The sequence below is a fragment of the Perca fluviatilis genome, chromosome 1 (assembly GCF_010015445.1).
Source record: "Perca fluviatilis chromosome 1, GENO_Pfluv_1.0, whole genome shotgun sequence".
Taxonomy (NCBI): domain Eukaryota; kingdom Metazoa; phylum Chordata; class Actinopteri; order Perciformes; family Percidae; genus Perca; species Perca fluviatilis.
The window spans coordinates 8,068,746-8,096,510 of NC_053112.1; the positions used below are offsets into that span (position 1 = coordinate 8,068,746).

A 27,765-nucleotide genomic window follows, 5' to 3' on the forward strand; every position below is an offset into this window, starting at 1 on the left:
GCGTTACTTGCCCCGGGCCATCGGGCGAACCCTTAATGTTGAACCCTGTGATGGACTGAAATAGTGTGTTGATGTATAAACTGTTTGATAATGAACAGATTAGAGAGAATTATGTCTTTCTAAGCTCTTATTTTGAAAAGAAAAGAAAAAACACAAAGTCGAATCACTCTTTGAATGTATTTTATTTCTGAGCATGAAACTGCAGAAAACGGACCAAACTGGAGTATTTTTGATATTTGACTGTTTTGAAACTCAAGTTTAGATTAGAAGAAACTACATAGAAACAAAGAGATTTATCAAATAAAATGAATACTTAAAAGTATTTTCTGAGTAGAAACTATATTTAAAGTGCGCTACCTTTTTATGATAATCTCAGTTTCATGTTTGTTTTTCTTCGAGATGCAGCTTCTTGGTTTACGTTGATTTTAAAATGAGGAATAATCTGCAACGCCAACCTGATTTCTAAATATTCTGAATTCACCTGTAGGACCAAAAGAATCCAAATAGATTCAGTAACAAGAGGATGTGAGCTAAGCTTTCTTGGGGGGTGAATATGCAAAAGTAAAAGTTTTAAATAATCCCTTTTGTGAGATTAATTTAAATACAACACTATAGTATTGTTAATTTATGTTTCTTAAGACAGCTGAAGCTCGTTTGCTTGATCAGAAATCCAGTTTTCTGGAGTAAAGACCGCCTTCTCCAACGTCGTAAAGGATCCGATACACTTTTTATGAAACTAAACATTAATATTCAAGAGCAGAGGCACAATTTCAAGCTTAAAGCGTGATGCATTTAACAAGTGTGGGAATGTTTAAAGCTGTCATCAGCTAACTAAACTGATCACAAGACAAGTTTAGTCAGGATTGGCGCGGTTTACCTCCTCAGTCGTATCCGCCACGCTACACTTCCGGGATTGCTCCGGTGCCGCTGGAAATACCACCGGATGTCCCTCATTTTCGGCCGGATGTCCGTTAACTTCCTCTTTCTTTGTGTTGCCGTTGTAAACTCCGGTGGATTTAGGAGGACAAAGGTGCCGTAGGTAGAACTGGAAGATCCAGGACTTAGCCTAAAAATGTGAACATCAACAACTTCTCAGTCCCTCCCCGCTTTCCTCTAAAGCCCAAAACGGTCTCCTAAGCCCCTCCCCCCACAAGGGAGAATGAATGCGTGTGCGTGAGCAGTGATTGACACGCAGTCAGACACACACACCCCCCTCCCCCCTCCACCCCCTGGCCCTGATTGGTGCATCTGAACAGGGATCTGTGGATTTTTGCAAATCACACTACAGGCTGTAGGTGGTGACTGAGGAGCCAGATATTTTCTTTAAATGACCTGCTTCATGTAGTTCTACTGGAACATAGGGTCAGTTTCAGCAAATATGACAGAAAGTTAGTTTTATAAGTCTTACCTACTGCACCTTTTAACTGCTCCTCAGATCTCTGCAGGGTAAATCCAGACAGCTAGCTAGACTATCTGTCCAATCTGAGTTTTCTGTTGCACGACTAAAAACAACCTTTAAACGTACACACGTTCACCAAAACAAGTTCCTTCCCGAGGCGATTTTGCAGCGGCACCGTGACTCCGTCCGGCGCTTCGCACCGCCCAAGACGATTGTGATTGGTTTAAAGACATGCCAATAAACCAGAGCGCGTTTTTCTCCCATCCCGGAAGGTCTGGCAATGCGAGACGACTGCCTCAGTAACACTTTCCCAGTTCGCCAATTCTTTTCTTGTTTTCAGTCCTAATAAACTCAACAAGGGACGACCCCGCACTCCTTCGGTTCCTCTGGACCTTCGTCAAGAGTAGTAAGGGGGCCGTAACGTTAGTTTCTTTAATAAATTGTGATGCTGAGCAAAGAGCAGAGTGCGGGATCTTTCCTTTTTCAAGTCTGCGATATTTTCCAACGCACCTGCATCCAGGAATTGTTGGACGTGCACATTTTTTCTTCGTACAGTTCTAATAAACAAAATTTTAAACATTTGTAAACAAATTAAGTCCTTGAACGTCAGTGTCTGTAATTTCCTAGGAGACAACGTAATCTGTAATACAGTAAATACGCAACAAGTATTTACTTGAGTTTAAATGGAACTGTATCAATAATTACTCCAAAAAGAAAATTTATTGTGAATTATTTTCACATTTTCCTGCTCGAAACCTTGAAAATCAGTTTGTGGTTTATGTCCAACGGGACAGGATGTAAAAGGGAATGTTTACATCCAATGAAGTATTCATTTTAATACATTTTAATACATTTCAACATCATGTAGCGCCTCTGTTTCCATCAAATCAAACCGATAAGACTCGTATCGTAAAGTGTAGAAACGTTTGACCGTGTGGATGTGTCTCTCTGTTTTTCTGACCGTTTGATGTAACTGAAGATTGTAAATACACGTTGATGTCATCGTCGCGTCACCGTGACTCAAACTGAGGGCTAACGTTCATCGTGTATTCTCATTCACATGAACATTACGTGAGTTTACTTTTAAAACTGAATGCACGTACATTCACTGAGAATGTTTTGCTGATTTTTAACGCCGGCTGAAGCTCGTCACTCTACCTAGTTGGCCCTACACGGTTGGTTCCTAATAAGTCTAATTCATTCTGTGAATATGGCTGCAGTAGATGTGAAAGAAATGCATAAATGTTCTGCTAATTCAGCTCTGTTTGAAAACGGTGTAAATTGAAAACATACTGTATCCCTGGCATTTTAAATTTTTCGTGCTTTTGTTTTTTTTTTTTTTTTTTGTTTTCTTTCCCTGGTAGTCTGCTATGTTGTGCTTAATTTATTTTCTTGTTTAGTTGCGTGTTGAGACGGCAAGACTTAGGGACCGGTTTACAAACACAACATTACCTTAATTTAATGATTAAATAAGGTAATGTCTCCAAACTTACCTCAATTATGACTTATCTCCTGCTAGTTGTACTACAGCACTTACATTTAAAAAATAAGCATATGCCTATTTTTTAAAATATTTTAGTATCTCTTTTCGGTGTGGTAGTTTGTAGACGGTCCCTAATATTAAAAAAAAAAAAATTTTTTTTTTTTAAAAAAAAATATTCACTTTTTAACCCCAACAATTACAGTAATTACCTAAGCACTCGTCTTGCCGTCTCAACACCGGAACTAAACAGAGGTATGAATTAGCACGACTTTTATGCATTTCTTTCACATCTACTGCAGTCATATTCACTGCGTTCACTCAGAAGGAATCAGTTCACATGGCTAGGCACTTGTAATTACATCTCCAACATGTTAAGAGGCTAAAAGCTCGTTTAAAACCTGCCCCGTTTCAGCCTCCTGGGTGCTAACTGGAGCAGGAGGAGAACTCGGTGTAGGCAACGCCGATTGTTTTCGTTTTTCTCGCTACTGACAGACCTCCGTGACCACAAACAACAGAGCTACGTGTTGAAATCGACCAGAACTCTCCTTTAAACCCGAGACGTGTTTGTGGCTTTAATGTCGTCAGCATGAACGATCAGAGCTGCGTTTTGAATCCCGATTCTGTTTGTAATAGTTCACTAAACGGAGATTAAACTGTCAGCAGGGGAAGTCAGAGCTGCAGATTATTTAACAGAAAACGTCAGAATGTTATCTAAACTCCTTAAAGTCCAGTTTCGCCCTTTATATTTCCACTTTAAGTTTATTATAATTACGTTATTCAACGCTGTGCGACAGCGTTACATACGTATTCTATATCGCTCTGTTCCTGTTTAGTTCCTATCGGCTGCATCATTTCATCATTCAGCCCGACATATCTGGCATCTTTTCAAACTTTTGGCAGCTCAACTAGAATTTTAAAAAGAGTAGTTAACTAATAGGATCATGTGTTGGTAGCTTTATGAATGCACTAATGAAACGAGGGAATATGAGAAAATATATTTAAAGATAGCGTCCGATTATGAAGATATTTTACACATTTAGGGGCAACTTTCTTGTGTTTCTGAAAAGTAACACCAATAAATCTTGTATCATTTGGCAAAAAAAATGAATCGCACCGATAATTCAGTTTGGTTTTTAAAGTGCTCATATTCTGCTCATTTTCAGGTTCATAATTGTATTTAGAAGTTATATCAGAATAGGTTTACTTGGTTTAATTTTCAGAAAGCACGATATTTGTATTTTGACAGTAGCTAGGTAAGGACTACTAACCAGTCAGAAGCAGAGTATGAGGGGTGCCCTGACAGTACCTAGGTAAGGACTACTAACCAGTCAGAAGCAGAGTATGGTGGGCGCACTGACAGTGCTACCTAGGTAAGGACTACTAGCCAGTCAGAAGCAGAGTATGAGGGCGCCCCTGACAGTACCTAGGTAAGGACTACTAACCAGTCAGAAGCAGAGTATGGGGAGGGTGCCCTGACAGTACCTAGGTAAGGACTACTAACCAGTCAGAAGCAGAGTATGAGGGCTGCCCTGACAGTACCTAGGTAAGGACTACTAGCCAGTCAGAAGCAGAGTATGAGGGCTGCCCTGACAGTACCTAGGTAAGGACTACTAAGCCAGTCAGAAGCAGAGATGATGGCGCGCCCTGACAGTACCTAGGTAAGGACTACTAGCCAGTCAGAAGCAGAGTATGAGGGCTGCGCCGGACAGTACCTAGGTAAGGACTACTAGCCAGTCAGAAGCAGAGTGTGAGGGTGTACCCTGACAGTAGCTAGGTAAGGACTACTAGCCAGTCAGAAGCAGAGTATGAGGGCGGCCCTGACAGTACCTAGGTAAGGACTACTAGCCAGTCAGAAGCAGAGTATGAGGGTGCCCTGACAGTAGCTAGGTAAGGACTACTAGCCAGTCAGAAGCAGAGTATGAGGGCTGCCCTGACAGTACCTAGGTAAGGACTACTAGCCAGTCAGAAGCAGAGTATGAGGGGTGTGCCCGACAGTAGCTAGGTAAGGACTACTCAGCCAGTCAGAAGCAGAGTATGAGGGTGTGCCATGCTAGCAGCTAGGTAAGGACTACTAGCCAGTCAGAAGCAGAGTATGAGGGTGTGCCCTGACAGTAGCTAGGTAAGGACTACTAGCCAGTCAGAAGCAGAGTATGAGGGCGCACATGCTAGCAGCTAGGCGAAGCATTATAACGTGTGTTCCAAAGTGACCACGTCTGTCTCTGAAGTAAAGGCTGGACTACAACAGAGCTGTTTGGAGCAGTTGGTGAACAGTGTTTTCTGTTGGAGATGGTAAGTCCCTTTGGGGGGGACTTTGGGCTTTTTCACTTTGTAAACCTATAACATGCACAACAAAGATATATAACACAATAAAGGAAAGGGGGAAAGCATAATTTGAGCACTTTAAATGTAAACACAGACGTACTACTTCTATTTTTAAAGTATTATAAAGTAATACAATGACTGTTTACAGTTTGTTTTTAAAAGATCAAAAAGAACGAAGTCCTGATTTTCAGAAAACGTCTCTCAGGTAGAAAGAAGAACGTGACGTTAAACAGATTAAAATGGTTCAGTATTTGCAGATAACTTTGTGGTTTTATGATTTGATTTTTGAGAGTCCGAATGTTTCAGACAATCACAGTAACATATCTGAACTGTTGTTGAGCAAAAAATCTCATTAAAGCTAAAAATAAATGGGCACTAAAATATAATATATAGTGTATATTATGTGTGAGGAGTTTGTGAAATGCACTGTTGGAGAAAGTGACTGTTTGTGTGCTTGTTGTATTTAATAAAGCTTTAAGTTAGTGTGTTATCATCATAAGTTTGAATATTTTATCTTCAACCACGTTTACATTTTTAGTCACTGTTTGTATTTTAAATATATATTTATATATATATATATATATATATATATATTCATCCTCTTTGCTGTGAATGAATCAAATTTGAATAAAATCTTATTTGAATAGTTGCATGTTTGTGTGTCTGATTATTATTTTGAATACGGACAAAGTCAATTCATCAAATTCAGTTTATTCGTCAGAGTTCAGAAGACTCGTCTGGCTATTGCGTAATTTTTAACTTTTGTTTTTCCAAATTATAACGCTGACGTTTGAGCTTTCAGTGGAAGAAGAAGTACTCCGATATTTCACCAAGGTAGAAATAGCAAAACCACTGTGTCTGTGTTTTTAAAGGCCAGTTATTTCATGGATCCAGGATACTATGCATCCTGATAAAGTTCCCTTGGCCTTTGGAATTAAAATAGCCCCCCCCACATCATCACATACCCTTCACCATACCCCCCCCCCATCATCACATACCCTTCACTAGTGGTGGGCAGATCGAGGCTTCGTGAAACAATGAAACAGTTGAAGCAAATGTGTCATATTGTGTCGAGGCTTCGAAACAATCCGACACCCGTCTCAACGATGACACCTAGTGGTCACTGGCAGGTGTTGATCTGAAACAACCTTGATAACGAGCCATTAAAAAAATAAAAAATGTATTATTGTTTTGTATTATTTTTCTAATATGTGAAGCTTGTAAGGCTTGCAGACTCCTCACTGTGCATAATGCTATTTTGGTCATAAAAATGAATATTAATAAAAGATAAAGCCACAATGTCTCACTTTTTTATAGATTTTCATTCAAAAATATTTATTTCTCTGCTGTGGAAGGACTTAGCCTACTTCGTTTTTTACAGATAATTTCTCCAGCCTTTGAAAAGATCCTCTCACAAGGGACACTTGTTGCTGGCATGCAAAGATATTTTTTAGCAAGGACATACAAATGAGGAAAGATTACTGCTCTCTCTTTCCAGTAAGTTAGGGGATCATGAGTTCTGGGCAAAAACGCATAGTTGTGGTATTTTTTCACTTCCACTGTGGCTTCAGCTGTAGCATTATGTATAATCTGGGTTTTACAGATACGATCATTAAAACGTTCCCATAAACTGTCCTGTCCTATCTATCTATCTATCTATCTATCTATCTATCTATCTATCTATTAATGTGTCACTGTATGTAGGTCTATACTCTGTCTGTCTCAGTCTATCAGTCACATCATCACATACCCTTCACCATACCCCCCCATCATCACATACCCTTCACCATACCCCCACATCATCACATACCCTTCACCATACCCCCACATCATCACATACCCTTCACCATACCCCCACATCATCACATACTCTTCACCATACCCCCCATCATCACATACCCTTCACCATACCCCCACATCATCACATACCCTTCCCACCCCCATCATCACATACCCTTCACCATACCCCCACATCATCACATACCCTTCACCATACCTAGAGATAGGCATGGGGTACTTTCCATAAGATCATCTCTCAATGCAAATCAAACCAGCTATTAGGCTAACTGAAATAAAACCTGCCAGTCTCTAGGTATGGTGAAGGGGTATGTGATGATGTGGGGGTATGAATATGTGTGAAGTATGTGGATGAAATGTATATGATGAAAAGATTATGTGTATTGAAGGAGGAGGTAATATAGATTATGCAATGAGGAATGAAAGGGGTATGTGGTGATGGTGAAGTGTGTTGATGATGAGGTATGGGTGGAAAAGGGTTATGTGATGTGAAGGTATATTGGTATGTAATGATGGTATGTGAAGGTATGTTTGATGATGTGGGGGTATGGTGAAGGGTATGTGATGATGTGGGGGTATGGTGAAGGGTATGTGATGATGTGGGGGTTGGTGAAGGGTATGTGATGATGTGGGGGTATGGTGAAGGGTATGTGATGATGGGGGTATGGTGAAGGGTATGTGATGATGTGGGGGTATGGTGAAGGGTATGTGATGATGGGGGTATGGTGAAGGGTATGTGATGATGTGGGGGGTATGGTGAGGGTATGTGATGATGTGGGGGGTATGGTGAAGGGTATGTGATGATGTGGGGGTATGGTGAAGGGTATGTGATGATGTGGGGGTATGGTGAAGGGTATGTGATGATGTGGGGTATGGTGAAGGGTATGTGATGATGTGGGGGTATGGTGAAGGGTATGTGATGTGGGGGTATGGTGAAGGGTATGTGATGATGGGGGCGTAACAGTGAATTTTTACAGGCTGCATAGTATCCTGGATCCATGAAATAACTGGCCTTTAATAATAAACCTCTGCCTGCCTCTATGGGAATTTAACATAGGGGTGGACTGACTTATGCCCCCTGTATTTTAAGGAAGAACATTTATTTATTTACGATACATTATTCATTCACCAAGAAAATTGGTGTTCTTAAAGGTGGGATTTTTCCTCATTTTTTTAATTAAGGCATTAAGATCAATTTCCAAAAAGGTGCCTACAAATGCCCCCCCCCAAAAAAGTTACATTCTCATTCTTGAGGCTGGTGGATAAAAGCCTGAGTTGTCCTACAGCTGTCCTGCCAGACCTCTCTCCAAGGGTGATAATCTGGCATCACCAGACCTCTCTCTCTCCACAGGTGATAGTCTGGCATCACCAGACCTCTCTCTCCACACGGGTGATAGTCTGGCATCACCAGACCTCTCTCTCCACACAGGTGATAGTCTGGCATCACCAGACCTCTCTCTCCACTGGTGAGAGTCTGGCATCACCAGACCTCTCTCTCCACAGGTGAGAGTCTGGCATCACCAGACCTCTCTCTCTCTCCACAGGTGATAGTCTGGCATCACCAGACCTCTCTCTCCACAGGTGAGAGTCTGGCATCACCAGACCTCTCTCTCTCTCCACACAGGTGATAGTCTGGCATCACCAGACCTCTCTCTCCACAGGTGATAGTCTGGCATCACCAGACCTCTCTCTCCACAGGTGAGAGTCTGGCATCACCAGACCTCTCTCTCCACAGGTGATAGTCTGGCATCACCAGACCTCTCTCTCCACAGGTGATAGTCTGGCATCACCAGACCTCTCTCTCCACAGGTGAGAGTCTGGCATCACCAGACCTCTCTCTCTCTCCACAGGTGATAGTCTGGCATCACCAGACCTCTCTCTCTCTCCACAGGTGATAGTCTGGCATCACCAGACCTCTCTCTCCACACAGGTGATAGTCTGGCACACCACCACTCTCTCCACTGGTGATAGTCTGGCATCACCAGACCTCTCTCTCTCCACGGCATAGCTCAGCACGCTCGCACTTCTCTCCACAGTGGTAGCCTGGCATCACCAGACCTCTCTCCACTGGTGAGAGTCTGGCATACCAGACCTCTCTCTCTCTCGGTGAGAGTCTGGCATCACCAGACCTCTCTCTCCACTGGTGATAGTCTGGCATCACCAGACCTCTCTCTCCACTGGTGATAATCTGGCATCACCAGACCTCTCTCTCTCTCCACAGGTGATAGTCTGGCATCACCAGACCTCTCTCTCCTCCACAGGTGATAGTCTGGCATCACCAGACCTCTCTCTCCACTGGTGATAGTCTGGCATCACCAGACCTCTCTCTCCACAGGTGATAGTCTGGCATCACCAGACCTCTCTCTCCACAGGTGAGAGTCTGGCATCACCAGACCTCTCTCTCTCTCCACAGGTGATAGTCTGGCATCACCAGACCTCTCTCTCCACAGGTGAGAGTCTGGCATCACCAGACCTCTCTCTCCACAGGTGAGAGTCTGGCATCACCAGACCCATGTACACAGCGCTGCCGGTAACCCTTTAATCCAATCAGAGAGGCTGTGCGGGTGGACAGTAAGTGGTTTGACTGGTTTTAAAAGAACAGCTTAGCTACGGTGGCCTAATGTGTTCAAGACGAGTAATATTTAGCTAAAATGTTCCCGATTTGATAACACACTCGGGACTCGAGTAGCTCCTCTTACGCCTTTTTAAAAATTATGTTTTTATGTCCGGTCGTACGTTCCGTTTTATTTGCTTTGCATGTTTTTGCTTATGCCGAGCTTCGATATGCATTTGTGTCTGAATGGTATAGCCTGACCAGCCAGACCCGCATCCAGATGTTGAGGTCTGGGAACTCCCCATTGGTCAGGGCTCAATCCGAAGGGCGGGATAAACGGTTGTCTTTCAAATTCCCTCTGCACGCAATAGGATAGCGCTACAACCAATCAGAGCAACGCTAGTTGATAGATTCAACTTTAAACTCCGAATACATCTTCCTTTTTTTTTTTTTTTTTTAAGAAGGATTTCTGTGCCGTTCTTTTCTCGAAGAAAAGCTGAACGCCAAGTCTTCCAGAAGACCGCTGTTCCCAGCAGCAGCCATAAGCCCCGCCCACCGACTATTCACGATGTGATTGGCCGGACCAGATTTTGTTTTTTCCAGCTTGCAAGCCAACAGACTTGCTAGACCCCCCCCCTGGCTACAAAATACATTTACTGCCACTAGGGTGAGTGTAGATTTCTAGGCTATCTGAATTGTGATTAAATATAAATACATTTCCTTAAAGCTATAGTGTGTAGTTTCTGTCTCCACCCCCCCCCATGAGGAATTCTAAGTCATGACAATAGTGATGAGTGGAGTAGTAAAAGTCTGCATTAAAATGAGAAAATCCACCCTTGGTTTAGAAAAATACAAACTACAAGCTGGCATTTGTTTAGTTTGGTTGTTTCTCTGAGCTGTGGCAGAAATATCACAGAAATCTGATTTTAAATGTCTGTACATGTTTATTTACAGCATAAAACGTGGAAACGTTTCAAATCCAAACTGAAACAAAACGCTGTAAATTCATCAGTGACTCAACGACATTCTTCAACAACTCGAGAACTGAGCATCGACATCAGTAGGAGAGAGAAAACAAAAAAAAACACACTGTACAAGTTCTCAGCAAAAACGAGAATTAAAAAAAATTCAACTGTTGAAAAAATGTCTTAGTCCATAAAAAACAAAAAAAGGTGAGATCAGGAGGGGAGTCCTGCAGCGAGGATGCTCCCCAGCAGCGTTCGGTCCTTCAGAGCGTTCTCGACATCTTTCTCCTCGATCTTCAGAAACACCTGAAACAACAACAACAACGTTTCAGATTAAAGCTTCAAATTCCTACTTTTACAGGAGACCCCAAACGCTCCCCGTGTACATGGAAAGGTTCAGGGATAGGCTGATTATCGGGTGGTTTTTTTGGCAGTTTGCAGATTATCTGTAGCAGCGTTTTATTTGCCCGATAAGTTTTTTAAAAAGATATTTTTGGGGCATTTTAGACCTTCACTTTTATAGGACAGTCCTTCCAGAAAAATGCTGAGGTTTTGTGATTGTTGCGGGGAAAAAAATCCTCGATTATGCGGTACGTTTCCTAAAAAAAAATGCGATGGAATATGCTATATGATATTTATGCAATTTTATGCGATGACATTGCAGGAACTTGCAGAAATTTCTGTTTGATGAAAAAGAGGGGGAAAAAGTGATTTCCCCCCCCCCCCAAACACCCTGCTTTTCAATGATGTTCACGTCGCGTAATTACATCACTTCATAATGTTCCCATGGCAACAGGGGAAAATGGCAGCTCCTGTGTGAAGTAAGTAGTAGAAGTAAGTAGTAAGCACCCCGATAACCGATTTAAAGTGAATGAATTAAAAAGTGTTGTATTTTGGCTCGGCTGCAGCTCTGCGTCTGTCCCTCTGCTCCGGTTTCTCTCACCACTGAGTCTGACTTCATGCCGCCCCCCCCCAAAACACCATCTGACTCTCTTACTGGGTATTATGTTCAAAGTTTCTCTTTTATGACATTATTACTTAAAGCATTTAAACAAAGTTTGGTGTTGGAGTTTCTAACATTCCAAAAGATTTTCATTTTTCACTGTAAATGCATATTGGTTATCGGTTTAATTAAAATGGTGACTTTTCAACCTGGATCCTACTTTCCTGTGTCTTTGTGACCGATGGGAACAACAATCTCTGACATTGGTCCAGTACTAAGGGAGATCGCTGCAGTCGGCAGCAGAGAAACAAGCTACAATGTGAGTTAATAGGGCGATTGTCCAGCTTGTATTTACCTTCACAAAAGTGCTCATTTTGCTGCTGACAGACTCAGATTATTATTCTAAATGTCTGACAACATTATGGAAAGGATTTCTAAGGAGATCGACCTGTTAAATTAAAACATAAAAACCTCCACAAAAAATTGCATTCGCTAAACCCACCAGACCAGTAATTTTAGCATCGTAAAATACATTTCATTCAAAGTCGACAGAAACTAAATAAAAACTATGAAAAGCCGTTTTTAGGTCGTCTTTCCACTTTTCCAACCATCACAACTCCTAGTTTTGGTGGAAATAAACACACAGTTTACTGATTTACATGTGAAAATATGCTGGCTCTATACACACTAAAAGTACTGTTTTTTTTTTGTTTTTTTTAAAGCTGGAGTCTGGTGGGTTTAGCGCTAGTGACCTCAGCAGTTTCTGGTTAAACAGAAACGTCTCAAACAGGTTTTAAAGGTCTATCTCTGTAGGGATCCTTTCCATAATGTTGTCAGACACTTAGAATAATAATCTAAGTCAGATCTTTAATGATTTACAACGATTAGTCCATTAAATCAACCAACAGGAACTATAGTTTAAGCAAAAATGTCAAATTTTTGCCATTTCTTAACTCTACATTGTAGTTAATATTGGTTTTGACTTTTGTTTTCCACTATTAACCAGACATTTTATAAAATTTTTACAGTTTTCTGATGTTTTTAATATTACTAATTACATCAAACAATACAATCCCAAACCACCAGTTAGTGGACCTAACGGTACACACACAGAGGGATCCTGATCCTGTGTTTGTACCTTGGTGAGGCGAGCCTCCTTGGCCTTCTTCAGAGAGAAGATCCCTCGGCTCTCCAGCAGACCGCAGAGAGACAGGCACTCGCCCTGACCGACGGCAGACACCTGTCGCTGGGCGCACAGGCGGCTGTACACCTCGTGGAGCTGCAACACAGACACACAAAGCTGGTTAAACACGGCACGCACATTAAAAAAAAAAAAAATTCAGACCGAGCTTCAGCGCCGCCTGCTGGACATTTAACCCTAGTGTCGTCGTCCCCATCAACCGAACTTTGTTGTTCTGGGCCAAAATTAAAACTTGTACACGTTCCACCAAAACAAGTTCCTTCCAGAGGCTATTTTGCAGAGGCACTGTGACTCCGTCCGGTGCTTAGTGTCGCCCAAGATGATTGTGATTGGTTTAAAGAAATGCCAATAAACCAGAGCACGTTATCCTCCCTTCCCTGAATGTTATGAGCAGTAGAGATCATTTTACCAGTAGTATTTAAATAATATTTTTTAAGAAGTCTTGTTAATGAGGTTTTATTGACTCAAGCATGTTATCACTGTTATTTTTATTAAATTGTCAGAAATGACCGGCACACGCATAGATTTCTGTCAATTCCATTTTATTTATAGTGTCAAATCCTAACAGGAGTGATCTCAGGACCCTTTACAGAGAGAGTAGGTCTAGACCACACTCGAGAATTTCCCACGAGGAAGCATTTGGTGCAACAGTGGCGGCATCTGTCAAATAAGGTAACGCAGCCTCGCTGCCTTCACTGGACGCAGACCCACGTGCTCCTTGTCTTGCAAAAAAAAAAAAGGCTCTTTCTGAGTCAGGAAAGCCCCCGACTTCAGTTCATTAAAAGCATCCCAAAGACAGCTTCTCTTTTTCCCCCAGCAGTCACTCTGAAATGAACAACAGTAAAATCCCCCCTGTTCTGCTCATCCACCTCATGTAGATTTTAATCTTATCGCACTGAACTGCCTTGCACTATAGCTATATTTAAATCCTAAATCTCAGACACTGATATTGCACCATTCCTTCCCACTCAATGGTTATTGTATATTTCTTGTAAATTCTATTGTTATACTGTATACTTAACAGTATTTTTTGATATTTCTTACAGTCATTTCTGTTTTTATTCTTTATATATTAAGTGAGTGTTGTACTTTAAGAGCAAAGATTAACCCAGTGTTCCCTCTGTTGATTTGACTGTGGCCCCCCCCACGGCAACATTTCTGCCCAGAAACAGGGCTGCATTGTTAGGGTGCGTGTCGGAGAACGTTTGTATTTGAGGTGCATTATTTCCATCCTGAAATAGTGACACTGCATTAAGATAATGTAATTAATATTAATAGTGGGTTTATTGTTATTTGCTACAGAGTGCTTAGCCTATATGTCAAGATCACAGTTGGCCGATATAGGAACTCAAGAAATACAATTCAATCACAGCTGAAAGTGTGCCTCATTGTGTGTGTGAATAGAGGTGAATACATAGATTTGGTTGTGTTGCAGCGAGGGAAACCCTCTTAACTGGAGTCAAGTTCCTTAAGTCTGTTGACACCGTGTCCTGTAAAGCTGATTCTGATTCCCTCTTCATCACTAGGGGTGGGAATCACCAGAGGCCTCACGATACGATATCATCACGATACGATATTATTGCGATTTTAACGATATTGCAATATTCTGCGATATATTGCAATTATTACCTTTTTTCCCCAACTTCAAATTTTTTCCAATTTCAAATGATGTCCCCAAAGGACAATTTTGTCAACATCTGTTTTATCTAAAAAGATACATTTCCTGTCTGTTCATCTCCCTTCCATTTTATTGCTGCAAAATGGGATTGTCAAGCAGACAGACTGACCAACACATATATAAAAGATCGATACTTGGCGTCTGTGTATCGATACAGTATTGCCACGAAAAATACCACGATACTATGCTGTATCGATTTTTCCCCACCCCTCTTCATCACCACGAGGCCCGTTCGGTGACCCACCTTTCCGAGGACGATCTCTCTGCTCTTCCCGTTGCGTGTGAGCAGCAGCAGGCAGCAGACCAGCAGCTTCTGCTGCAGGGGGAAGCTCTCTCCGTCCGAGCCGGCGCCGCACTGGGACGCCATGCGGTCGCCGTAGACCTCCGACAGGACCCGCGCCACCTGGGGGAGGCCGACCCGCGACGCTGCACCAGGACAAAAAGGACAAACAAGCGCTCCGGTTAGCGGCCACAGTTTCAACAGTCACAGCGTGTTTCAGAACAGATGTTTGGTTTGTTTTTTAAAGCGGCGAGCGGAGGGCGAGCCACAGCGGCGCTCACCTTTAGATTCGGCGTTTGGGTCCGACGCCTTCTTCCTGTCGTCGGACTCCACGACCTCGACGGCTCTCCTGCAACACAAACACATAAAATCAGCCTGATGCAGCAGAGACGACGTCATCGAGAAGCTCCAGAGTCTCTTTAACAGCAGAAAACACACTACACCCAAAATAGTGGTGAAGATCTACGTTTTCTAATTTAATTCCGGATTATTTTGTTGTTTTTATGCTCCAAATAAAAACTAAATTGTGTTTCCCCACATCCAGTCGGTAAATAAAATCACTGCAAGACAGACACTTTAAAATAAGCTAATAAATAAACTAAGATTACCCTAAAATAGAATAAAATAATTAGTTTTAATAAACGTTTTTAGAGTCATGTATGTGTCGTTGAGATTCACTGGTTAATTACTTTGTTAATGTTTTATTAACCCTCATGTCGCCCTCGGGGCAAATCTGACCCGTTTTCAAAAGGTTTTTTAGAACAAAAAATATGGGACGCCGAAATAAGCGCTGAAGATTAAAAAAAATTAAATAAATACAAACAAAAAACATTAGGAAAAACAAAAACAATGCAAAAATTGTCAAACACTGAAAGAAGACCTACAAAAAAGTCAAAAAAAGTGCCCAAAACATAGAAAAAGTCACAAAAATGTTGAGGAAAAGTCATAAAAACCTTTGAAAAAAAGTGACCAAAGCGATGAAAAAAACCATGGGAACGGGAAGACAACAGGAGGGTTAGGATGCTCCACAGAAATCAGGATGAATCACAAACACTTTAACTCAGGTTCTCAGTTCATCTGATAAAAAGCAAAGCTGACAGATTTATAGAATTTAATTTGAGCTTTTTGTTCCACGACATCTGCGTCTCGCGCTCTAAAAACCAAACGGAGAAGGAGGTTGAGCGATAGGTTACCTGCAGATGTCCAGGGCCTTCCTGGCGTCTCCCGACACCGCCGACACTTTCCTGGCACAGAACTGCACCGCCGAGGCGTCCAGGAGGCCCTCGGCCGACGCCTGGGGGGGAGGGAGGAAGGACACAGAGTCACGCTAACGTTTGGGAGGGTAGAAACTAACCGATCCAGACGCCTGGAGGGTAGAAACTAACCGATCCAAACGTCTGGAGGGTAGAAACTAACCGATCCAGACGTCTGGAGGGTAGAAACTAACCGATCCAGACGTCTGGAGGGTAGAAACTAACCGATCCAAACGTCTGGAGGGTAGAAACTAACCGATCCAGACGTCTGGAGGGTAGAAACTAACCGATCCAGACGTCTGGAGGGTAGAAACTAACCGATCCAGACGTCTGGAGGGTAGAAACTAACCGATCCAGACGTCTGGAGGGTAGAAACTAACCGATCCAGACGTCTGGAGGGTAGAAACTAACCGATCCAGACGTTTGGAGGGTAGAAACTAACCGATCCAGACAACTAGTCGGGAAAGAATCAACAGATAAATAGACTATGAAAGTAATAGTTCGTTGCAGCTAGGGCTGCACAATTAAAATCGCAATTTTATCAAAATCCCAATATGGACTATTATGCAATAACCAAATCACAGGGGAGGGCGCAGTATTTGTTAAAGGCAGAATATCAGTCCTTCCAGAAAAATGTGGAGTTTTTTTGTGATTGTTGAGGCCAAAAATCCTTGATTATGCGGCAGATTTTCTTAAAAAAATGCGATGGAATATCTGGGATATTTATGCAATTTTATGCGATGAAATTGCAAAAATTGCAGAAACTTGCAAAAACTGCAGTTTGATGAAAAAGAGAGAGAAAAAAAGTGATTCCCCTCCAACACGCAGCTTTTTGATGATGTCACTTCATAACGTTCCCATGACAACAGGGGGAAACGGCTGCTCTTGTGTGAAGTAAATGCAACATTTTTTCAACTTTCTGCTAAGATATATTACGGGACTTTTTTGCAACGAAAATGCAGGGATTCTTTTGCAACCTTATTAGCGCGGCGGAGAATACTGATGGACTGGAAATCGTCTATACCGCCAAAAGCTGCCACTTGGCTTTCTGATGTTATGATGTTTTTAAAAATAGAAAAAAAATCAAGTACTTTCTTAAAGGATCAACCAAAATTGGGGCCCTTTACTGGCTTACTTTGAAGGACTTACTGCACTTCCCTCTTAGTAACGGCTAAGAATTGTAAAGCATAATGATCACACTATTTGTTACCATGAGTGATAGTGTTTTTTTTATATTTACTTGTTGTTGTTGTTGTTATTATTTTGATGTTTCTATTTTCCTTCTCTTGTTTTTATTCGTTTTTCCTTATCCTCTTCTCCTCGGCATAAGGGTTTTGTTGTGGATGGGGTTAATAGAAAGAGGTCTTGTTATAATCGACACTGTATTATTGCATTGAATTTTGTGCATTCTATCTTCTCTAAAACAATAAAAACACTTGAAAAAAAAAAAAAAAAAAAGTAGAAAATGCGGGGGTTATGAAATCATGCAAGCCCCGCATATTTTGCGCAGAAATCTGCAATTTATGCGGCGAAAGTGGGGCGAATTTGAACAAATTATGCGATCGCATAATCAGGTTTCTCTGGAGGGACTGATCTAGGTCCTGAGCAGGAGTGTGTAATTCAGGCCTGTGTGTAGTATGTTTAATAATAGAGTGAAAACATTGTAATTTCCCTTGCGGGATTACTAAATTATACATTATTTAACCCAAGACGTGCGGGCGTTTCCTATATCTCGGTCTGGGTCTACCTGGGAGAGTCGGTCCTGCACGATGGCGCTGAGCTCCTGGCGGCTGTACGGGGGGAAGTGGAGCAGCAGCGGGCGGCAGTGGGGGCGCGCCTGCAGCCGCGGCAGGATGCGGTCCGTCAGATCCAGAGCGTTGGCGATCCCTGAAACAACAACAACCAAACGAGGTCACTCCTGATCTTTACTGACTTTATGTAAAACACATTGAACGTTCCTTTCATCGGTTTCTATCTATCTATCTATCTATCTATCTATCTATCTAGCTTTCCAACAATCAACAGCATGTTGGACAAGAAGAAACTAAAAGATAAAACCCAAAGATTAAAACAAACAATCCGATTGGACCAAAGAACATAAAAAGGAGGAGTTTAAGGAAGATCAGACGGAAGCATAATGCTTATATAGTCCTGCCCCGACTTCACTATATCATGGATTAAAGAAATAAACTGATATGATTGGGTTACCTTTCCGTAATTTCCTTAATTAAATAATGCATTCATGTGCCATCCTTAAGCTACAGTCCATCCAGTTTATCTATCCAGCACAATTAAAGTCTCTATGATGCACCATCTGTCAATTTGAACATTTCTACTCCTGAGCTACAACCTGAGTTATGTCTTTGAAGAAACGCTAAATGTCTTTCACCAGTTTTTTTAGAATCTGATGTGTAAATCTGCTTCCGTGTTTAACTCTTGATAAATAAAATCACATTTAAAAAAAAAAAAAAAAAAAGGTCTTCTCGTGTGTCATCCGAAACTGTGTGCAGTGCAGAAATCCACATTCATAAAAAGACAAATTTTTCTGACTTTAAACATGAAGATGTGTGCAAAACAAGTGATTAACAACGATACAGAAAGAAGAGATTCAGGAGGTCAGACGTCCATCTTATCTCGCAGGTACACGAGTGTTTACAAGTTTAAAAAACGGCTTTAAATGTTGACCCAAACACGCCAGAAACAACCTCTTCAGCCTGCTTCTGTGTTCAACTCTCTAACATCATCCCAGTCGACCCTGCTTCGAAACCATCTGTGTTATTTTTGGGCAATTCTTTTGAAAGAAACACACATTCCTGATGTAGAAAACTTTGAGAAAGGGGTCAGACTTGACCCTAGGAACACAACAGGGTATGCGTGTCTTTCCGTGTGCAGCGCGCGATACTTGTGATCGTGGCGCTTGTTGTCGTTGGTGCAGCTCTTACCGACGAGGCAGAGGCGAGACTCTGGCAGGTACGGCCACTCGAAGATGGTGTACAGGACGTCCTGAGCTTTACTGTCCAGCTGGTCCATCTCGTCCAGAACCAGCAGCCTGAGGACCAAGCAGAGGCTCACTTCAGTAATGCTCCATATATAAAACCTCATAAAGACATCAAGTGTTCAGCTCAAAGTGATAAAAACTAACACAAGCAGAATGGATCTAGCACGTCTGAAGTCTCTTAGCTTTCTCTCTCTTAACTGATAATCATATTTACAGATGATTGAGGTCTTTATTTCAACACTACTGTTGACAAAAATCAACTTAAAGCTGCGTAGTTATTTCACACCGTTAGAGCGCGCGCGCACACACACACACACACACACACACTTTATGGGGTACGGTGCCTTGCTCAAGAGCACCTTGGCACTGCCAGGAGGTGAAGTGGCATCTCTCCAGCTACCAGTCCACACTCCGTACAGGGACTTGAACCAGCGACCCTACTCTACTGGTTACTCACACAGCTAGTTACTAGTTACTCACACAGCTAGTTACACAGCTAGTTACTCACACAGCTAGTTACTAGTTACTCACACAGCTATCTACTCACACAGCTAGTTACTAGTTACTCACACAGCTAGTTACTCACACAGCTATCTACTCACACAGCTAGTTACTAACACAGCTAGTTACTCACACAGCTAGTTACTCACACAGCTAGTTACTAGTTACTCACACAGCTAGTTACTCACACAGCTAGTTACTAGTTACTCACACAGCTAGTTACTAGTTACTCACACAGCTATCTACTCACACAGCTAGTTACTAGTTACTCACACAGCTAGTTACTAGTTACTCACACAGCTATCTACTCACACAGCTAGTTACTAGTTACTCACACAGCTAGTTACTAGTTACTCACACAGCTAGTTACTCACACAGCTAGTTACTAGTTACTCACACAGCTAGTTACTAGTTACTCACACAGCTAGTTACTAGTTACCCACACAGCTAGTTACTAGTTACCCACACAGCTAGTTACTCACACAGCTAGTTACTAGTTACCCACACAGCTAGTTACTCACACAGCTAGTTACTCACACAGCTAGTTACTAGTTACTCACACAGCTAGTTACTAGTTACTCACACAGCTAGTTACTCACACAGCTAGTTACTAGTTACTCACACAGCTAGTTACTCACACAGCTAGTTACTCACACAGCTAGTTACTAGTTAGACAGCTAGTTACTAGTTACTCACACAGCTAGTTACTCACACAGCTAGTTACTAGTTAGACAGCTAGTTACTAGTTAGACAGCTAGTTACTAGTTACCCACACAGCTAGTTACTAGTTACTCACACAGCTAGTTACTAGTTACTCACACAGCTAGTTACTAGTTAGACAGCTAGTTACTAGTTACCCACACAGCTAGTTACTCACACAGCTAGTTACTAGTTAGACAGCTAGTTACTAGTTACTCACACAGCGGGCCCCGGGGCCGTGAGGAACCTCTGCAGCCCGCTCTGTCCGCCGGGCGCTCGCAGTTTGTCGGCCAGCAGCGGGAAGATGGCGTGGGAGCTCCGCAGACTCATGCAGTTCACCACCACGGTCTGGACCGGCGCCAGCGCCGCCTGGAGGGACCAGAAACAACCGTTAGGAACAAATAACCGGACCAGACCGGCTTCTTTACAGGGCCTAACGTTCTGGAAACGTCTGAGAAACAAGCGAGGAAAACTGTAACCAACGTTACATTTTGTTAACCCTCCCGGTGTCCTCGGGTCTGATTTAACCCATTTTCAAAAAGTTTCTAAATCACAAATTTGTGTTTATTTCATCCAAATTGTAAAAAAAAAAAAATAAATAAAAACTGGATGGTTCCGTACAACTGGTAAAGTAAATTATCAGTTCACTACTTGCATTGAATTTTTGTGTTGTATTCAATTTTAAAGCATTTGGAGAAAGAATAAATAAATAAAAATAAATAGACAATTTTGGAAAAAGTGACCCAAGAAACTTGGATAAAAGCGAGAGAGAGAGAAAACGCTGAAAAAAAAAAGTGCCGAAAAAGACCAAAACGTTGACAAAAAGTTTATTTTTTTTCTAATTAAGCGCTCGGTGACGTCTTCAAACGTCCCGTTTCTTCTCTTGAGGGGAGTCCACGTTACCCCTCGTGTTGTCTTCCAGTCGACCAATAAGCAACTTTGTTTTTCAGGGTCAAAATTTATAAAAGTATTTGTCACTTTTTCCCCCCGATGTTTTTTTCTGCGCCATTTTGAAGCTCTTTCCGACATTTGTCACTTTTTGAAACCTTCTTTTATCATTTTTTTTCTTCAAATGCTATCACATTTAACCCTTAAATTCAATGAAAGGAAGAGCGTTGTAAGGGAACTACCCAGGTTATTTTTTGAAAAGTTGGTTGAAAGAAACCCCAAATTCTGAGAAACTTTTAGAAAACGGGTAAGGAGGGTTATGCTATTATTCAGACACATTTCTGGTATTATTCAGACATTTCTGGTATTATTCAGACACATTTCTGGTATTATTCAGACATATTTCTGGTATTATTCAGACACATTTCTGGTATTATTCAGACACATTTCTGGTATTATTCAGACACATTTCTGGTATTATTCAGACATATTTCTGGTATTATTCAGACATATTTCTGGTATTATTCAGACATATTTCTGGTATTATTCAGACATATTTCTGGTATTATTCAGACATATTTCTGGTATTATTCAGACATATTTCTGGTATTATTCAGACACATTTCTGGTATTATTCAGACACATTTCTGGTATTATTCAGACACATTTCTGGTATTATTCAGACACATTTCTGGTATTATTCAGACATATTTCTGGTATTATTCAGACATATTTCTGGTATTATTCAGACATATTTCTGGTATTATTCAGACACATTTCTGGTATTATTCAGACACATTTCTGGTATTATTCAGACATATTTCTGGTATTATTCAGACACATTTCTGGTATTATTCAGACATATTTCTGGTATTATTCAGACATATTTCTGGTATTATTCAGACATATTTCTGGTATTATTCAGACATATTTCTGGTATTATTCAGACATATTTCTGGTATTATTCAGACATATTTCTGGTATTATTCAGACACATTTCTGGTATTATTCAGACACATTTCTGGTATTATTCAGACATATTTCTGGTATTATTCAGATATTTCTGGTATTATTCAGACATATTTCTGGTATTATTCAGACATATTTCTGGTATTATTCAGACATATTTCTGGTATTATTCAGACATATTTCTGGTATTATTCAGACACATTTCTGGTATTATTCAGACATATTTCTGGTATTATTCAGACACATTTCTGGTATTATTCAGACACATTTCTGGTATTATTCAGACATATTTCTGGTATTATTCAGACATATTTCTGGTATTATTCAGACATATTTCTGGTATTATTCAGACACATTTCTGGTATTATTCAGACATATTTCTGGTATTATTCAGACATATTTCTGGTATTATTCAGACATATTTCTGGTATTATTCAGACATATTTCTGGTATTATTCAGACACATTTCTGGTATTATTCAGACATATTTCTGCTATTATTCAGACATTTCTGCTATTACTCCGACTATTAAAGTACCTTCATGTCCTGCAGCACACAGTTGAGGCAGGCCGTCTTGCCGGTGCCCGGAGCCCCGGAGATGTACAGGCTGCCGGGCAGCCGCTGCAGGGCCTTCTCCTCCAGGAAGGAGCGGATGGCGGCCCGCTCCGTGTCCCGGGACAGCAGCCGCTCGGGGACGGCCGTGTGCAGCGCCCGCTTCACGCTCAGAAACCTCGACTCTGGAGGAGAAACGTGGACAGGAGGTGAGAGGGCGAACGACGCTGCAGACGAGAGGATTCATTAAGAACTCAGCCTGGCTTTAACCCTTGTGTTGTCTTCCCATCAACCTTGGGGAAAAAAAAAAAACACTTTTGACGCCTATTTTCACAGTTTGTTTTTAAATTTTTCTTCTACACATTTTCAGCGCTTATTTCTACGTCCAATATTTTCTGATATAAAACAAAAATTTAAAAAACTGGTCAATTTGACCCATAGTCAACACAGCGGCAGATTTACAGTACAGGGTTATGTGTGAGTGAGACAGAGTTAGCTTTAGAGCACTGGTTCTCAAGCCGTTTTCAATAATGTTCCCCCTTTGAACACTTTTTTTAAGCCATGTACCCCCTTAACCAGCACGAATAATTTTTTGGTAGAAAAAAAAAAGTGTATATAAAAAGGAGGAAGAATACAGCGATGTCAGCGATAGATTTTCTAAACAACAGCCGTGGACCTGGACAACATTTAGATGAGAAAAGGTGACAAAACCTTGGAAAAATACAAGCACTACTAAAAAAATAATGACATACACTTTAAAGCACAGTTTTCTGATATTTTCTTTCAACTACAAAAAAAAACTCTTAGTGTCTATCGCGATATGTCGCGACCTTTTGCAATCAGCGCCAGCTGATATTGCGATGACCATAAAAAAAACTAATAAAAATATATTTTGCAGCCCTAATTTTTGCTGATAAAAAAAAAAAACTTTTCAAACAAACTTACTGTCAGCGGGCGACTTCCCCTCTGAGTTTTGGCGTGCCTGGCGTCTCGGGGACGGCGCGGCGGAGGGAGAGAGCGGTTGCCTGGGCGACGAGGGCGGGACCAGCCGTCGCCGGACCGAGAGCGGCGAGTTCTCGTCGAAGCCGAGCTTCCTGGGAGACGGCGCCGCGGCGGCCGGCTTGCTCTGTTTGGGCGGAGAGCCCAGCAGGTTACAGTCGTTGTCGTCACCTGGAGAGAAACCACACAGACGGGTGAGTTTACCGTTAACGTAACGCGGAGGAACTCGCTCCGTTAGGTCTGAAGACGCCACAACTCCAACCAGAGGTCAGCAGGAGAGGGAATAACCATAACCAAATGTGTGGAACTACTCCTTTAAGTTATAAAAGTTGTAAATAAATGAAACGAACATTCAAAAAGGAACTAATACATTATTTTTATAACCTGTGGCCCATTTTCCTGTGTCTTAGGCACCCTGGCTGCTTTTAGTTCATGAGTAAGATCCTTTTTGTTTAACATGAAACAGCCACGAAATCGCTAAACTAAACCGGCTCATTTCGGCTATGTTCACACTGCAAGTCTTAACACTTAACTCAGGTTTTTTGCTCAGATCTGATTTCTTTTGTGTGGCTGTTCACATGACCTTTTAAAATGTGGCCTATATCAGATTCCAGTGTGAACTGTTGTGCGGTTTCGAACTGACCCGCATGCACAAAAGAACAACAACGACGACATCAGACGCAGCACGCTGATGCACTAAAGTTATGGAGGTTATGGAGGAAGTCAGCCACGTTCTCCTGTGTCTGTGTCCTGCCCGTTCTTACATTTCGTCAACTATATTTATTTCAAAAACGGAGCGGTAACGGTATGAGCCTTCTAGTTTTGATTGAAGTATCTCCCCCCCCAGACAATAACTAGGTCTAACACCTCCCTCTCCCTCCACTGACTTGCTCCATCACTGTTCTCCATGTTGTAGACCTAATCCAGTTTTTAATGTTACCGTCTGTGTCTAGGACTAACTCTTGCCGGAGCATAATTGTGACAAATGTCAATGTAGACGGAAGTCGCATCAAATCAGCCTCGGTTGTTCACACTGCGGCCGCATTGAAGAAAAAATAAAAAATCTGTTCAGGCCCAGATTTGAGCCCTACTGCTGTGTGTTAGATAACTAGTGCTGTACATTAGAGGTCTGGTTAATGTTTGTGTTGTGGATTATGCGTCATTATGCCGGTACTGTACAACAAATTGCCTCTCGGGGACAGTAAAGTTTTCTAAGTTGAACATGATGCTCGTCTCGTCTCCGTGTCCTGCGGCGTCTTGTCTCACCGGTGCGTTTGCGGGGGCTGAGGGGAAGTCGCGTCTGGAGGCCGGGGGACGCCGGCTGGGCTGAGGGGCGTCTGGGCGAGAGGGGAGACGGGCGGGCGAGCGCTCTTCTCGGGGAGAGCAGGGCGGGCTGCTCGGCGAGACGCCTCGGAGACAGCGGTCCGATCCGGGTCAGGGCCGGGTCGAGAGGCTGGGGTCCGGGCTCGGTCGGAGACAGAGGCTTTTCCTCCAGCCGCGGCGCCGGCGCCTTGGAGCGAGCCGACACTCGGCAGGATTTACGGCGAGGGAACGCCAGCGTGGGCTGGACGCCACTATGAGAGCGTGTGCTCGGCATGTTGGGTTCAATCTGAAACGTAAAGATCATCAATTAGTATGTAAAAGGGAATATATATATACATACATACATACATATATACACATATATATACACACACAGTATTTCAGCAGATAGCTCCTGACTTTTAAAATAAAGAGTTTTTGCATTTTATTTGTTTGTTTTTTTACTGGCGTTTCCATACGAGTACAACAACAAATACAGTAACGTTTTCCTTTTGATTTTCTTAAATTGTCAAATATTTGAATTTTGTACCAGCAAAGATTACACATCATCCTACAACTGAAGTTTCAAGGTTTATGGCCTTGGTCTTATTTAACTTAAGTTAAAGATGCAAAATGTCAGCGTAAAAATACTCTTAGTAACAAAAAGTCCTATATGTGAAAAGTAACTAGTATATAGCTAATATATATAAAGAGTGGAAGGTACAATATGTAGGTATACGTGCAGTATGTCCCAAATTATTTTCCAAAAACTGAGTGTCCCAAAGCTACCATCTGCGGGATTATAACTGAACGCCTAACCCATCTTCCGTAGGGAATTTGAGACACTAAACTGCACGTACACCCAATATTTACCTCTGACATACAAGTATAACGTAGCATAAAAGGAAAGTAGATACATTACTTTTCAATAATAATTGATGAAAAATAAAAAGTTTAGTAGTTATCTTTAAAATAAACCTTAAATAAATCAAACACTATCATATAAATCGATTTTTGTCTCCACGTCTTAAATATCTCACTCGACCAAATGTTAAAGTACGTCACGTGTAAATGTAAAGATTTACAATAAAGTTTCGATGAATTGAATGCAGCTGAATCTGAAGTTTCCTACAAGTCGATTTAACTTCATGTTAAACATCACATTAGCGGAACACAATTATACAATCTCTTAGATAATATAAACGTACTGATGTTAAAGTTTATAATACTTTATCCCAACGGTTATATTTATGGTAAATCGCGCGCAGAACAAACAATACAGTTTAATAATGGCGCCAATATACAGCAGAGCTCCAAACGGTGGCGTTTACAGAAATATATCCACATTTCGGTATTAATATGACTGTAGTTTAACCTAAAACACGTCGTGTTAACATTAGGGTCCTTCTAAAGGGAAATACAAAACGTTAAAACGCAGCTACGCGTTTAATTTTAGACGACGAACTAGCAAACAATCCAACTCTGAAGAAGTGCTCTCTTCCGGTTACGATTAACAAACGTATTTCAGTTCCTACCGCTTAAATGAAAGAGAGTGATAAAGTTACCTTTTTAAAAGTTGTCAGAAGTCAGTAAAGAGTGGAGTGTTTTATCTTCTCTTGGAGCCCTCTGCTTCCCTCTCTTTCCCTCTTCTGCCGCACACTGGTCTCAAACTTGCGCCAAATATCGCTCACCTCCTTTCGGATCAGCTGCGTTTCCCGCTGCTGCGCTCTGATTGGTCGCCCAAACCTACCAGCAACAGCGTCTTCGATGCTCATTGGCTCACAGCGTTGCCGGCGGATGTTACGACAGAAGCCGGCTGGTCATGTGGCGGGAGTTTCAATAGAAGCCGGTTTTGGCGGAATGTAATTTTCCCGGGAACTTCAGTGCTGTTGTTGTGACATCATTCTGTAACTGTTTTTACAAATATAACTCACTATAAGTACTCAGATCCTTTACTGCAGTTAAAGTACTAATACCACAGTGTGGTAACCACACTGTGAAAATACTCCAGTACAAGTAAAAGTCCTGCATTAAAAACATTACTTTTCATTAAAATTATGTAATAAGGTCATCTATGTTTGTCCTGTGAGAACCACGGATCTGTAAAAGGTTTTAAACCTGTCATGGTGTGTCAGAACAACAGCCCTGTTTTCAGCTTAGTGATGATTTACCAGCTGATCCGAGAGGCTTTTTAAACACTTTATTTAGCTTTAAGAAGAAGGATATACAAATAGAATAGTTAAAAGAGGTAAAGTACTGTAGAAAAGGCCCCAAAGTTATGTTAGTGTTGCAATTATTTAGTACAGTTTACCATATTGTGTTCTATGTTTCACGTTTACTCTTGTTTATTCAGTGCTTGTGGCCAAAAGCGTGTGCTGGTTGGTATATTATAGGTGACGTCACACAGTTAATAAGCAGTAAGATCGTTAGTTGGTTCAGTTGGACTGTGGTTGTGAGCTATATGTTGTAAAAAGTTAAACCATTGGTGATGTCTGATAAAAAATATACTTTTAGTTAAATGAACACTGAATCAATACCGATTTCATCACACCACACCTAATCAGCATTGGTCTGGCACACACCTACTCAAGTTTCTAAAAGAATTAATTAGGTCATGTCGGTTATTTAGCATGAAAGTAGATGCTGTAGAATACTCACTGTCCCCACAGAAAAGGTAAGGTAGGCCTAACTGTTGTCTCTTTTTGGGGATCCACTCTCTGCTAGGCCAGACTGATTAGAACAAAGAAAATGTGTATCTCTGTAAACTTGAATATAATCAGCACTACCATGATAAATGACCTTTGTCTGTGACCTGGAGTTAATCTAATCAGAGGTGGGTCCTTAATCTGAGAGACTTTTCAGTCAAGGAAACACCCACAATCCTAAAGGAATATAACTCGGAAAACAGAGATGAATTCAGGACTGCAGACCAGTCGTGTTTGCAGTGTATTGTATTGTCATGTCACGGGGCTTCAATCTGTG

General features: G+C 41.6%; 1 protein-coding gene across 1 annotated transcript; it reads right to left on the bottom strand.

Annotated features, from left to right (window-relative positions):
* Positions 1-10,476: 10,476 nt before the first annotated feature.
* cdc6 (cell division cycle 6 homolog (S. cerevisiae)) lies at positions 10,477-26,518 on the bottom strand. Its single transcript, XM_039817181.1, has 12 exons — positions 26,349-26,518; positions 24,748-25,090; positions 23,428-23,652; positions 22,468-22,667; positions 20,294-20,442; positions 18,818-18,924; positions 17,623-17,762; positions 15,816-15,916; positions 14,904-14,971; positions 14,587-14,768; positions 12,602-12,742; positions 10,477-10,826 (listed from the first exon to the last, which is right to left on the bottom strand). Exons 2-12 carry the CDS (start codon positions 25,076-25,078, stop codon positions 10,734-10,736), a joined length of 1,737 nt encoding a protein of 578 aa, XP_039673115.1. The 5' UTR covers positions 25,079-25,090; positions 26,349-26,518; the 3' UTR covers positions 10,477-10,733.
* Between the last annotated feature and the right edge of the window lie 1,247 nt (positions 26,519-27,765).

Excerpts from the sequence above, each read along its gene's own strand:
- cdc6 (XM_039817181.1), bottom strand. The coding sequence starts at position 25,078 with ATGCCGAGCACACGCTCTCATAGTGGCGTCCAGCCCACGCTGGCGTTC. Across the intron at positions 17,763-18,817 it reads GTCTCGCCTCTGCCTCGTCG|GGATCGCCAACGCTCTGGAT; the intron begins GTAAGAGCTGCA and ends TTGTTGTTTCAG. Across the intron at positions 10,827-12,601 it reads AGGAGGCTCGCCTCACCAAG|GTGTTTCTGAAGATCGAGGA; the intron begins GTACAAACACAG and ends TTGTTGTTTCAG.